A 13781-nucleotide genomic window follows, 5' to 3' on the forward strand; every position below is an offset into this window, starting at 1 on the left:
TGTATAAATTTCCGAGTCTTGTTGTTTAAAGTACCCTAAAGATGGAGTATGTTCATAAGCAAAGGCACAAATATCATGTTGGTTATAAGTTCCCAAAGGTGTATCAAGATGGTCTTCTCGGTTTAGTCAAGAGATTCCTTGCTAACAATTCAGACGTCTTCAGAAGATATTATGGGCGGATTCTGGTTTACTTAGAGTCTCTGTTGAGCAATTTACAGAGGGACGTTGTTCATACCCTGTTGCAGTTTTATGATCGTCTGCTGAGATGTTTCGTGTTTCCGGATTTCTTATTGGCACCCACTTTCGAGGAGTAATCCGACCTTCTTGACATTCCAGTGTTGCATCAGGTTTCGTTCCATGCTGGTATGAAGGAGCCAGAAGTTGCTCATATCGCCGCAACTTTATTTTCTCAAGAATCTGTTATGAAAGCAAATATTCAACATAAAGGGGGTGTTAGTGGTTATCGTCTGGGGTTTCTTGTGCAGGAAGCAAGTTTCAAAGCTGATAAGAAAAACTTGAAGGCCTTCAACGCCATTCTCGCCTGTTGTATCTATGGTATTATGTTGTTCCCGGACGAGCCAAAGTTTCTGGACATGAATGCCATTTCTATCTATATCCAGAAGAATCTGGTGCCCACTATTTTGGGAGACCTGTATCATTTTGTGCATTTTAGAAGCGATAAAGGCAAAGGTGGAGTGATTTTCTGCTGTGCTCCGTTGTTGTATCGATGGTTTGCTAGTCACCTTCCTTCGCAAGAGGCATTTGTTGATACACAACATACTATGAGATGGTCTAATCGCTTGATGGGGCTAACCTCCAAAGATCTCAATTGGTACAAGCCAGGCTTGGGAAGATTGGGGAACAAAGAGATTATTGTGAAATGCGGCGGATTTCCTAATGTCCCTCTCTTGGGCATAAGAGGTGGCGTCAATTATAATCATACACTTTCTAGAAGGCAGTTGGGGTATGCGCTGAGGGTGCCTCCGACCGATCGGGAAGTGATGGAATCCTTGTCTTATAATGTGCCTGATAGTACTGGGATGATGGAGAAGGCTGCCAAAGCATGGGAAAATGTTCATCTGGAAGATAGTACTTATTTTGGCAAAAGAGATGCTGGAATTTACTCTCCTTATGTTCAGTGGCTCGTTGAGAGGAACATGAGACAACGATGGCCTTTTCATTTGGAAGCTCCTTTGTATCACCAGAGTCTTGATCAACCTGACGCGGTGCCCAAAGAGTCTTATGATCAACTCTATGCTCAAAGAGTTCAATTGCAGTCGCAAAATGAGGAGTTGGGGGTGAAACTCCTTGTGGCTGAGCAAGAAAAGAATCAGTTATCTCATAATCTTGAGAAGATCCAAGAAGAGTCGTGACAGATTCCATTCAGCTGAAAGAGATCAAGAGTTGAGCGGGGTAGCGGAAGTTCCTCCTTTCCCGAGATTGACTACTGGAAGGCTTACGAAGAGGCTTACGAAGAAGCTTATATCGAAGCAGAAAAGTATTGACTCTCTCAAAGTATCCAAGGAGAACATAAGGAAGAGTCTAGAAGTGCATATCGAAGGGTTAGAAAAGCAACTCAATGAGGAGATTAATTGAAAGCTAGTTGCTGAGACTATGCTCAAAGGAAGCAAGATCCGATTGGGAAAAGTGCTTGAAGAGAATGCTAATCTCAAGAAGAAGTAGTTGTTTGTCTATTTTGATGCACTGTATTCGGGTCACCATCAGGATTGTTGATGGGATCTCTTGACTTATTTGTTGTATTGCCCTTCTGTGGTTTTCTTTTTGTTGGATTTATCTTGAACAATGTGTATTTTTGGAGTATCGGATCTATGATATGTTGGTTTTCTTCCTCAATGGTTCGTGTGTTTCTTTATCCGGTGCTTAAACGACTTGATCTGGATTTTAGATTCCTGAAAATATTTGAACATGATATTGCATGCATTCATATATCATATTGCATATTGCATTTTGCAGGTTGTATTTCGGTTTTCTCATCTTTCAGTCTCCTTTGCAGAAGATTGCTTACTCATTCGTTCACCGCTATTCGACTCAAGGGAATCAGAAGAGCATGAACCAGATACAGGCAAGCTTGGAAGAGATGCGGGCCCAGATGGACGCTGGCATGGCACAATTTATAGAAGAAATGTTGACAGTAACCAGGAACCAAGAAGAATTGAGGGTTTTGGTAGAGACGCCCCGTGGGCATCATCCTTTTGATTATGGAGATGTTTCAGTTGGACAGCCTCGTCCCAACCTTGCTAATTTTGAGGGATTGAACTTGGATGGTAACCATGCTAATGGTCATGGCAATTTTGGCCATAACCAGGGTATGCATGGTGGCCCAGTTGGTAATCAAGGTTTCATTTCAGGGAATCAGGGTAATCCGAATTTTAATCTGGTGCATCACGGATATGTTTCGCCACCTCCACCACCTTATTATTACGGTCCTAAGGCTATTCCATGGGAAATGTACGGCATATATCAGGGTTCTGCAGTTGACCATAATGATGACCGCTTTTCTGTGCACAATAGTGAGATCAGTGTCCCAATTGGGGACAGGAGGTATAAGAGGTTGGAAAAACGTCTGAAAGTTGTTGAAGGGCAGAGCCTGCTTGGCATGGATATGACGGACCTAGGATTGGTTCCTGGGGTGAGGATTCCCCTAAGTTTAAGGTGCCTGTTTTTAACAAGTACACTGGGGCTACTTGTCCAAAAACACATGTGAAGGCCTATTATAGGAAGATGTCTGCATATTCGGACGATGAGAAGTTACTCATGCACTTCTTCCAAGAAACCCCATATGGGGCGTCTTTGGAGTGGTACATGAAGCTTGGAAGAACATATATTCGGACTTGGAGAGATTTGGTAGAGGCTTTTGTTAAGCATTACCAATACAATGTTGACATGGCTCCTAATCGCACTCAATTGCAGAGCCTCTCACAGGGGCAGAATGAATCGTTTAAGGAGTACGCCCAGAAGTGGAGGGAACTTGCAACTCGTGTTCATCCTCCCATGTCGGAGAGAGAAATGGTTGACCTATTTATGGGTACGTTGTAGGGTGTCTATTATGATTGTATGGTTGGAAATACATCAGTAGGGTTCTCTGAGCTTGTGATGGCAGGAGAAAGAATTGAGGTCAGATTGAAGTTAGGAAAACTCCAAATGGGTAATGCCGGCAATGCTCCGGGCGGAGATGGCAAAGAGCCATTCTAGGGGTATCCTAAAAAGAAAGAAGAAGCCAGCGCAGTTTACGGACATAGAAGTGGAAGAGGTAGACATCATCAGCATGATCAACCTCAGGTTAATGCTGTCACAATCCCTACTTCTCAGGCCCAGCCTGCACCTGCTCCGCATCAAAAGGCGCTGCACCACGAATATCAGCAAAGGAAACCTAGGAAGACTTTTGAACCAATTCCTATGTCTTATTCTGAGGCTTTACAGTATCTATTTCCGTTGAAGTTAGTTACCCTGAAAGAAATGCCTCCCTTGACCGACAAAGTGCCTGCAAATTTTAATGCCAATGCTCATTGTGATTACCACTCTGGTAGTGTGGGGCACGATGTGGAGAACTGTTGGGCTATGAAATACAAAGTTCAGGAGCTGCTGGATTCAAAGGTTGTGCAGTTCACGCCGGTTAATGCTCACAATGTCATTCTGAATCCTATGTCTGTGCATGATGCGACTGCTAATATGGTTGAGGTTGCATATACTGGTGAGCATTTGAATCTGATAACAGAGGTTGGTGAGTTAGCTACTCCCTTGTTGGATATCAAGGAATATTTGGTTGAATACGGTGTGTATCCTAGTGTAACACCCCAAAATTTTCCCTCCTCATTCATGCCTTCATTTTTAGGTCATTTAACATTTCATATTGCATTTCATCATGTCAATCAGAATCAGATCCAAGAAGCTTGAACATCATCCAAGACACTTTGTGGGTTCTATCCGGGTGATCAGTCAACACAAGGGAAAGACTTGAGTTACTTCCAATAGGTTCAAATGGGGCCTATTCATCATTCAGAACGCTAATCTTGAAGGAGCAAAAATTTGTTCATGAGCTGTCGTGCTCGCTAGGTGAGCAGAATGGTTCGCCTAGCGAATCTGAATTGTCATGCTCGCTAAGCGAGCAGATCCTTCGCTAGGCGAAGCCCACGCGTTTTGAGAAATAACAGAAAGTCATGGGCTTGAGTTGCCCTCATTTGAACCCACCAAGCCACGAATATCAGGTTATAAATTCAGAATTCCATTGAGCCAAACCCTAGGCTGTTGCTATTTACCCTGGCAAAAGAGAAAAGCTAAGAGAATTCAGAGCAGCCTCCAGACAACTCTGAAAAGTTCACTCTGACTCACACACTTTTTCACCTCCGTCTCACGCAAACCCTAACGTTGCTTTGCAAACCCAACCGTGCCATTCGATTTTAATCGATCTCTCCAATCAGGTTTGCCCTTATTCCCATTACTCTATGCTTTCAATTTGAATTCTCTGAATGTATGAGGTATCGTTAGGTTTTGCCCATGGGTTTAGATATGCATGAATGTATAAAACAATACCTTGAATGTTTAATCACTTAATTTCTGAAATGGAGACCACGGGGTTTGGGGTTTCTGAGATCGTACTGTTATCCATGAAGAACCCAAAAACCCGCAGGCGCTCGCTCGCACCTTGCTAGGCGAGCACGCAGCGAAGCTTCGCAAAGCGAAGAAGCAGCGATCGCGACAGCAGTTGGTTTTTTCTGTTTGCTCTAATCTGTTTTGTGTTCGTCATGGCATTGTTTTCTCCTGATTTCATCCTGTTACTCTAACCTGTTTGTTGAGTTTTTGTGAGGGCTCACATGACTTTAAAAGAGATGGCTTGCTTGGTATTCCACTTTATTTGTGGGATACCACCTGGAGGTTTATTCCGATTACCCGTACTGACTCGCTTTCTTTGATGGTGCTAGCTTGAGGGATCTTCGGGTTTCTTGTTCCTTTAGTTGCTGGTACTTCGATTTTTTTTATCCGTGCGATTGATCTCTTGATCCCTTTATTTTTCCCGTATTTTTACCGCTTTCTTAGCTGGAAGACCTCGATAGGAGGCAATGTTTTTGTGTGTTTACTTTTGTGCCTAAAGACCTCCAAGAAGAGGCACCGGTGCTAAAGACCTCCATGAAGAGGCAATTGGCGGATAAAAGGGATTAGTAGTCAATCCCCCGTTATTCAGTGCGTCGTTCTTTAAGATCACACTACGTGTCGATGCTTCAGAACAAAAGCTCAAGATCTTTTGTCCGGTCGGTCAGTGGAGAGGGTTCCACCTTTCTGAACCCCCACACCTTGTCATAAGCTCACCCTGTCCAGGGTTAAGAGCTATGAGGTCTTATCCTCATTCCCCTTTTGATCTGCTCACCCTGACGTTCAGTGTCAGTGGTTAAGAGCCCATTTGATTACCCTTCCATGGCTTGTTTGTCGAGGTTGATATGACCCCTCTTGACTAAAGACCTACCCATGTATGTTTGAGCCCCCTTGTTGGCGTGTTTACTTTATGCATGTTTGTTTTGTATGGTGTGATCGTCTCCCCATAAGATTGCTAGGCTTCGTATAGTCTCTCGGTGGCATGTCAATTAAGGTAGCACTGTCCCTTCGTCTAGGACTGCCTTTTTGCATGAGCATCCCTAAAACACAAACCAATTCATTGATTTTTCTTCTCCTAAGAACACGTTTACTCCTTCTACTACAGGCAAGTAAGTCTCCAAAGGTCGAGCATCCGGTAGATTGCGTAGTAACGTCGTTCGTCCAAAACCAACCCCGTAGTTAGCCGAACTACGTTTTGCTCTGATTCTCATTCCAGATGAGATACGTAGGCATAAAACGCGACGTCTTACCGAGCACACATCGCCCTAACCCATAGGTAGCCGAGCTACGAAGACTCTGATTCTCATATTCAGATGAGATACGTATGCAGTGGATGCGACATCCGCACGAGTCATTTTCTTTTGACCCCTCTCTTTTAATAAATAGTACATTAGATAAACCCACACCCTTTAGACAAGAACAACAAGAGTGGATCCCGTAGAGTACTACAGATGCGTAGGGGTGCTAATACCTTCCCTTCGCATAATCGACTCCCGAACCCAAGATTTGGTTGCGAGGCCTTGTCTTTTCCTTTCCTTTTCCCAGGTTTACTTCGAGCGTTTCCTTTCCCTCCTTTGGGATAAATAACGCACGGTGGCGACTCTTCTGTCTTTTCTTTTCCGCCGGTTGTTTTTTTCGCACTCCTATATTTTTTTAGGCTGCGACAGCTGGCGACTCTGCTGGGGACCCGGTTTCCCTAAGCGAGTTTCTCCTAGCTTTTGTAGGTTTCTTGTTTGTTGGGTGTTTATTTCTTTCGTACAGTTATTTATTTTTCAGCACTTGTGTACATGTCATCGCTGTGTCTGTTGGCTCTATTGGTTTGTTTGTTTGTGGGAGTGGGATGTTCTGTGTGAGATAGGCCCAATACACAGGCCTGAGTGCACTTAGGATTAGCGTGGTTTCACATGCCCTCACGTTCCGTCTCGGTCCGATGTTGGAATATGAAAACACAATTCAGATGTGGATCTTTCTAGAGAATTCTGTGCTATGGATCTCTTACAGTGCTAGAGCTATTTGGGAGAACCGTTAAGTCTGGATGACCTTTAGGATTACCTTTACCTTACTTTCATGGGAACTTGGCTGAGACACTCCTCTTATAGTGGTAATGCCAAACCGGAAACGGTGGACGTTATTACTATTCGGCCTGAGAGTTTGTGATATCAATGTCTTTACCCTTTAGCCTCCGCATGTGAGCTAGGTGGGTTGTTTACAGGTGTGCAGGAACCCTTGACCTCAACATACCCTGATATCTGATACCTGGTACCTGATCCTCATGGTTCTATTTCCTGGATCCGAACTTCTGGCACTGGTTTTATTTGTGGATCTGAACCTTTAAACCTGCATACCCGGACTGCCGACTTTTGAGGATTTCTTCATAGAGAACAGCTCGTGGTTCAGTATATGGCCGGAACCAGTCACATTTCCTTTGCATTGCATAACATCATCTTCATATTTGCATCCAACATCTCATGCTTATTCATTTGCAGGGTATTCCCTTTCTCGGTTTGGTTTGGCTGATCTGTGCTTATTATGGAGGCTCCCAGGAAGAGTAATGTGACCTATCATTTCTTCGATACTGAGATCGGCCCATTGCGTCAGATAAAAGCTTTGATTACTCCTGACCATGTGGGTTTATTCCGGGATACTTATGGCAACATCTTGCCTATGGTTGAAGACTTGGATGCTTCTCAGAGGAGTTTGATACATACTTGCTTGCAGTTTTATGATCCTTAGTTGCGTTGCTTCACTTTTCAGGATTTCCAGTTGGCTCCTTTATTGAAAGAGTATGCTATGATCTTAGGTGTTCCTCTACAGCATTGTGTCCCTTTCAACTCCGATATACCTCCACCAGAGCATAAGGATATTGCTAAGGCTCTTCATCTGGAAGTGTTTGTTGTAAAGGAAAATCTCTCTTCTAAGGGAGGTCTATCTGGTTTCCATCTGGATTTTGTGATAGACAAAGCCGAAGAGTGTGCTGCTTAAGGCAATTGGGAGGCTGTATATGCTTTGTTAGCATTAAGTGTCTATGGTATTATGCTATTCGCCGATGAACCGAAGTTCGTGAGTATGAGTGCTATTCATATCTTTCTTCTAAAGAACCTGGTTCCCACCCTTCTTGGTGATTTCTTTTTTTCGGTGCACAATAAGAATGAGAAGAGACGAGGGAGATTGATCAGATGTTGCGCTCCATTGTTCCATAAGTGGCTCGTGGAGCACTTGCCAAATGACGATACTTTTCTGAATCCGCATCAAGCCAGGAATTGGGCTAGAAGGTTGGTTGTCTTGACTGCTAAAGACATCAGATGGTGTAATCAGAATACCAAAGGTGGCGATTTTGTGGTTAGCTGTGGGAAATACCCTAATGTACCATTGTTGGGTATGAAGGGTTGTATCAACTACAACCCGATTCTTTTGAGAAGACAATTAGGGTATGCCTTGACTCACGCTCCTAAGGGTCAAGATCTGGTGGAATCTTTCTACTTCCCAGTGCAAGATAATCTAGAATTGGTTAAGCAAGCTGCTGGAGCTTGGAGGAATATTCAGACTAAAGGTGCTACTGTCTATGGAAAATGTAACAACATCTCTTCTTCTCAGTATGATAGTTGGTTGCGAGAAAGAGCTCGGATTACTCTTCTACCTTTCTCTATGGGAGAACCATCTGATCCGGTTATTGTTGAGTCTGTCAGCATGGTTGAGTACAACAGTTTGAAGCAAGAAAAGGGGAAAGCTGATAAGTTGAATGCGAAGCTGAGTGAAGGCCTCAGGAAAACTTTGTGCGCTAAGAAAGAAGCTGAGAGAGAAGTTCAAAGATTGAATGAGCTTCAAAAACAAAGCAATGAGAGGATTGCTGAAGATGCTGATTATATCCGTAAAGTCTGTTCAGGTGAGGATATACTGAAGAAAGCTTGCAAGGCTGCTAAGGAGCAGTTAGGAAGAGCTGAATATAGGCTTATTGAGCGGCAGGAAAGGTGGGAAGAATTGTCTGATCGCCGAAGACAGGTTGAGATAGAAATCAGAGCAGAAAATGAGCGGTTGAAGAGTAAGGAGAACGAGCAGCATGAAGCACTTCGATTGGCTGAACAAGAGATCGTCGAACTAAAGATTCGAGCAGGGGTCAAGAGAACAAAAGAACAAGACAAGTACAGGAAATTGGAAGAAGCGGTCAAGACGAGGAATTTGTTGATTCAAGGTCTTACAGAACACCCTAATGACCCGGTTACAGAGGAGCTTCTTAAGGAAGTTCGAGAAGACTCGTTTGGGCTAGATGTTTGACTCCTTTTGTTTTTGTAGAGTTCACCATCAGGCTTGTTGATGGGTTCTCATTTCTTTGTTCATCGCTCTCAGAACAACTTGTATTTTGACTATGACACCTTTCAGACGTTTCATTCTCTTTGATTATTTCGTTTGTGACCAAAGCTTCTTATCACCTCTCCTCGATATTGTTATTTGCACGTTCGATTGCAGTTGTACATGTTGTTCTGGAAGGTCAAATCGGAATTGAGAAGGGGGGCCTTAAAATTGAATAAGCAGCGCATCGCATACCATGCATATTAACCCTTGTTTGTTTTGTAGGTGTCACCGCAATGTCTAATGTTTGTTCCCTGTTTCAGGCATTATTAGTCCCAAGCGAGTCCACAGGTACCCGACAAAGGAAAATCGTCTGCAACTAGCGATGGACCAGGTACAGAAAGAGCTGGTTGATATGCGTGAAAGGATGGATCAGTTCATGACATTGATGACTGGTATGGCAGAAGGCCAGGAAAAGCTGAGGGAGTTGGTTGAGCAACCGAGGCCCGATCCGGAGGTGGAGATACCAAATGCTGAGGGAAACCCTGGTAACCCTGGGAACGCTGATAACCCTGTTAACACTGGTAACGCGGGTAACGCAAATGCTGATGGAAACCCAGGTAATCTTGGCAACACGGGGAATGTTGGAAATGGTATTGGCGGAAGGTACAATGTGAATCCAGGAATTCAGATTAACGGGCGCCCTGTTACTGAAGATTATCAGTATGATCAATTCTTTTTGCACGACGAAGCCCATGAGACCACTCGCCGTATGGATGAGCTTGCTGAGAAGCTCAAATCTTTGGAGTCTCAAAATTCCTTAGGTTTTGATGTCACAAATCTTGGTCTGGTTCAGGGAGTAAGGATTTCTCACAAGTTCAAACCCCCTACTTTTGAGAAATACAACGGGGCTTCTTGCCCACGCACTCATCTCCAATCTTATTTGGGAAGGTTGGGAGCTCACACGGAAGACGAAAAGCTGTGGATGTACTACTTTGAAGACAATTTAACCGGAGCTTCTCGCGAATGGTATTCTCATTTGTCTCGTACTACCATCAAGAGCTTGAAAGACTTGGCAGAGGCCTTTGTCAAGCAATATCAATACAACTTGGACATGGCTCCAAATCGGACCTTGTTGCAAGGAATGTCTCAGACTGCCAAGGAGACCTTTAGAGAATATGCTCAGCGTTGGAGACAAATTGTTGCGTCCGTCCAACCCCCTATGTTTGAAAGGGAGATGGCGGACATGTTCATGAACACTCTTCAAGGCAATTATATTGAGAGATTGGCTGCTTGCTCGTCAATCAGCTTTGCAGAGATAGTAATTGCTGGAGAAAGAATCGAGAGTCTGTTGAAGATGGGCCGAATTCAAGACAACAGTGCTTCCAGCTCATCAGGTCCCAAGAAACCGTTTGCTGGTAACGGTCAGCGAAGAAGAGAAGGCGAGACAAGCGTTGCGTATGCCGGCAGAGGCGGGGGCCGAGGACGCCTAATTATTATCAAGATCAAGTGGCCGCAGTCACTATTCCAACACCTACTCCTCAACAGCAACAACAACCGCAATATCATCCGCAACAGAAACCCAGGTACAACAATCAACAACAAGGAGGTAATCCGGGTCAGCAGAGACACTATCAACAACGTCCAAGGCAGATGGACCGGGTCATTGAGCCAATCCCAATACCTTATTTTGTATTGCTTCCCAGGATGATTGACCTGAATCTGGTTACGTTAAGAACTCTGGCCCCGCCAATCGATCCCAATAATTTGCCTAGGGGTTATGATGTCAACACCAGATGTGCTTTTCACTCCAACGCACCTGGCCATACTACAGATAATTGCAAGGCTTTCCAGCTAAAGGTACAAGATTTGAGAGATGCCAAGGCTATCAATTTTCTCCGGTGCCTAATGTTATCCAAAACCTGATGCCAGCCCACGGCGGGCAGAGGATTAATGCTGTTGATAGTGGGGAAACTTTGAATTTGGTTTCTGATGTGACTAAAGTGAAGACTTCGCTATCGGTGGTTAAAGACCGACTTTTAAAAGGATAGATTTTCCTGGGTTGTGGGGGAGAGTGCAGAAATTATCAAGCTGCCGAGAACGGATGTGACAGTTTGAGAAGGGGTATTCAGCAACTGATAGATGAAGGTTGTCTTCAGTTCGATCAGACCCGTCCAGTATAGAATGATGTGTCGACAATGACGATTTATTTCACTCCTGAAGAAATATATGTTCCCGAGAGACCCGCTCCGACAACAATATATTTCCTAGAAAGTACAGAACCAACAATGGTGAACATCGAAAGCCCAACACCAGTTACAATTTACTCTGACAGCCCTCAACCAGCTTTGGTTAGCCCGGTCATCATCACGGTACCAAGACCTGTTCCGTACGAGAAAGACAGTGCTATCCCGTGGCACTATGGGGCTGATATCTACTTCCAGGGGCGGAAAGTTAACGAAGAAGGCATTGACATTGGTAGCTCCGCTGTAGACAATGTTGGAGGGGTTGGTGGCTTCACTCATAGTGGACGTCTATTTGCACCATCAACATTGTGCATGAATACTGAAGCTGAGGCAGCTGCCAAGGCTAAAGGAAAACAGGTAGCCACCGAAGAGGTTACTACTGAGGAAGCTCCTCCTAAGACCGCATTCGAGAAGGAAGTGGATGAGTTTATGAGGATTATCAAGAAAAGTGACTACAAGGTAGTCGACCAGTTAAATCAGACACCCTCAAAGATCTCCATTCTCTCACTATTGATGTGCTCTGAGGCGCACAAAGCAGCCTTTTTGAAAGTACTGAATATGGCCTATGTTCCACCAGAGATAACTGTTAACCAGTTGGAGTCGGTAGTTTCAAATGTAAACGCTAGCCATGGGCTAGGTTTCACCGACTATGACCTGACATCTAAGGGAAGGAATCACAACAAAGCTTTGCATATCACAGTGGAATGCAAAGGGGTGGTGCTTTCCCATGTTTTCGTTGATACAGGCTCTTCTCTGAATGTTCTTCCAAAGAAAGCCTTAATGAAGTTGGAATGCGATGGCATCATCCTGAGGCCAAGTAATCTAGTTGTGAGGGCTTTTGATGGCTCTAAGAGATCTGTCTTTAGCGAAGTTGAGTTGCCAGTTAAGATTGGACCGTAGGTGTTCAAGAGCACCTTTTATGTGATGGATATCCAGCCTGCCTATAGTTGTCTGCTAGGTCGGCCCTGGATTCATGTTGCTGGTGCTGTTACTTCTACTCTTCACCAGAAGCTCAAATATGAACTAGAAGGTCAGGTCGTCACTGTCTGTGGTGAAGAGGATATTTTTGTTAGCCACCTGTCTATGTTTAAGTATGTGGAGATGGATGGCGAGATGCATGAGATGCTGTGTCAGGCCTTTGAAGCCATAAACATCAATGAGGTCGCGCCCGAAGCTGTCTTTTCACCTAAGTCCGAGAAGGTCGGGACTTCTATCTCTTCATACAAGCAAGTTGTTGAAGTGGTTAAAGCTGGTAATGCCCAAGGCTGGGGCAAATTTGTGGAGCCAGTCATCAAAGAAGACAAGTTTGGATTGGGGTATACTCCGGGGTCTCAGAAGAATGAAGCCGGTACTTTCTCCAGCGGGGGTTTGGTTTCTCCCCACATCGTCAATGTTGCAGATGAAGACAAGGCTGACAGCGACTGTGACTTAGATAGCTGGATTCACCCGTGTGTCCCATGAGAAAAACTCAACAATTGGTCGTCCGAAAAAGTCGTCCGGGTTACTCTACTGAAAGAGTAATTTTTATTGTTTTCCTTTTATTACATGCATATTAAAGCCTTACACTTTGCCCAAGGTGTAATGACTCATCTGTAGGGCCATCCATTTAGTCGCATTCCGCAATTATTTTCATCATCAATAAAGGACAGCTTTTGCAAACAATTTTGTGTTCTCTTTCTTTCAATTTTTTTACTTTTACAAAAAAAAAACAATAAAAATGGAAATGTTTCTTTTTCGTTTTTCTTTCCAAAAATCTCGTTCTAAGGTAAAGCATGATCCTCCATCATGCAGAGATGATCACCCGGATCTCACTACTAACGACACTGCTATGGCCAAGTATGACTTCCACAATCCTATCTATCAAGCCGGAGAAGAGGTTGAGGAAGATTGTGAATTGCCTAAAGAGTTAGCCAGGTTGTTGAAACAGGAGGACCGAGCTATTACACCTTATCAGGAGGTGATTGAGACCGTCAACATTGGTACCGAAGACGACAAGAAAGAGATCAAGATCGGGGCCAGTCTACAGGCCGAGGTGAAGGAACAGTTGATCAGTTTGCTTCGTGAGTACGTCGACATCTTTGCTTGGTCCTATCAAGATATGCCAGGTTTGGATACAAACATCGTTGTGCACCGGTTACCGTTGAATGAAGATATGCCGCCGGTGAAGCAGAAGTTACGCCGAACACATCCTGACATGGCAATGAAAATCAAAGAAGAAGTTCAGAAACAGTGGGACGCAGGGTTTCTCGCTGTGGCCAGTTACCCACCATGGGTTGCCAATATTGTACCGGTACCCAAGAAGGATGGAAAAGTACGGATGTGCGTCGATTACAGAGATCTGAATAGAGCTAGTCCGAAAGACGACTTCCCATTACCTCACATCGATGTTTTGGTTGATAACACAGCTCAGTTCTCCGCATATTCTTTCATGGATGGTTTCTCCGGTTATAATCAGATCAGGATGACACCGGAAGAGATGGAGAAAACGACATTCATCACACCGTGGGGTACCTTCTGTTACAAGGTCATGCCTTTTGGGTTGAAGAACGCAGGGGCAACGTACCAACGGGCTATGGTAACACTTTTTTATGATATGATTCACAAAGAGATTGAATGCTATGTGGATGATATGATTGCCAA

The 13781-nt window shown here is 44.2% G+C and overlaps 1 protein-coding gene across 1 annotated transcript; it reads left to right on the forward strand.

The window, feature by feature from the left end:
* Positions 1-365: 365 nt before the first annotated feature.
* Positions 366-1373, forward strand: LOC127094712 (uncharacterized). The gene has a single exon (XM_051033506.1). It carries the CDS (start codon positions 366-368, stop codon positions 1371-1373), a length of 1008 nt encoding a protein of 335 aa, XP_050889463.1.
* The last annotated feature ends 12408 nt before the right edge of the window (positions 1374-13781 follow it).

This window comes from Lathyrus oleraceus, chromosome 6 (assembly GCF_024323335.1).
Source record: "Lathyrus oleraceus cultivar Zhongwan6 chromosome 6, CAAS_Psat_ZW6_1.0, whole genome shotgun sequence".
Lineage (NCBI taxonomy): Eukaryota > Viridiplantae > Streptophyta > Magnoliopsida > Fabales > Fabaceae > Lathyrus > Lathyrus oleraceus.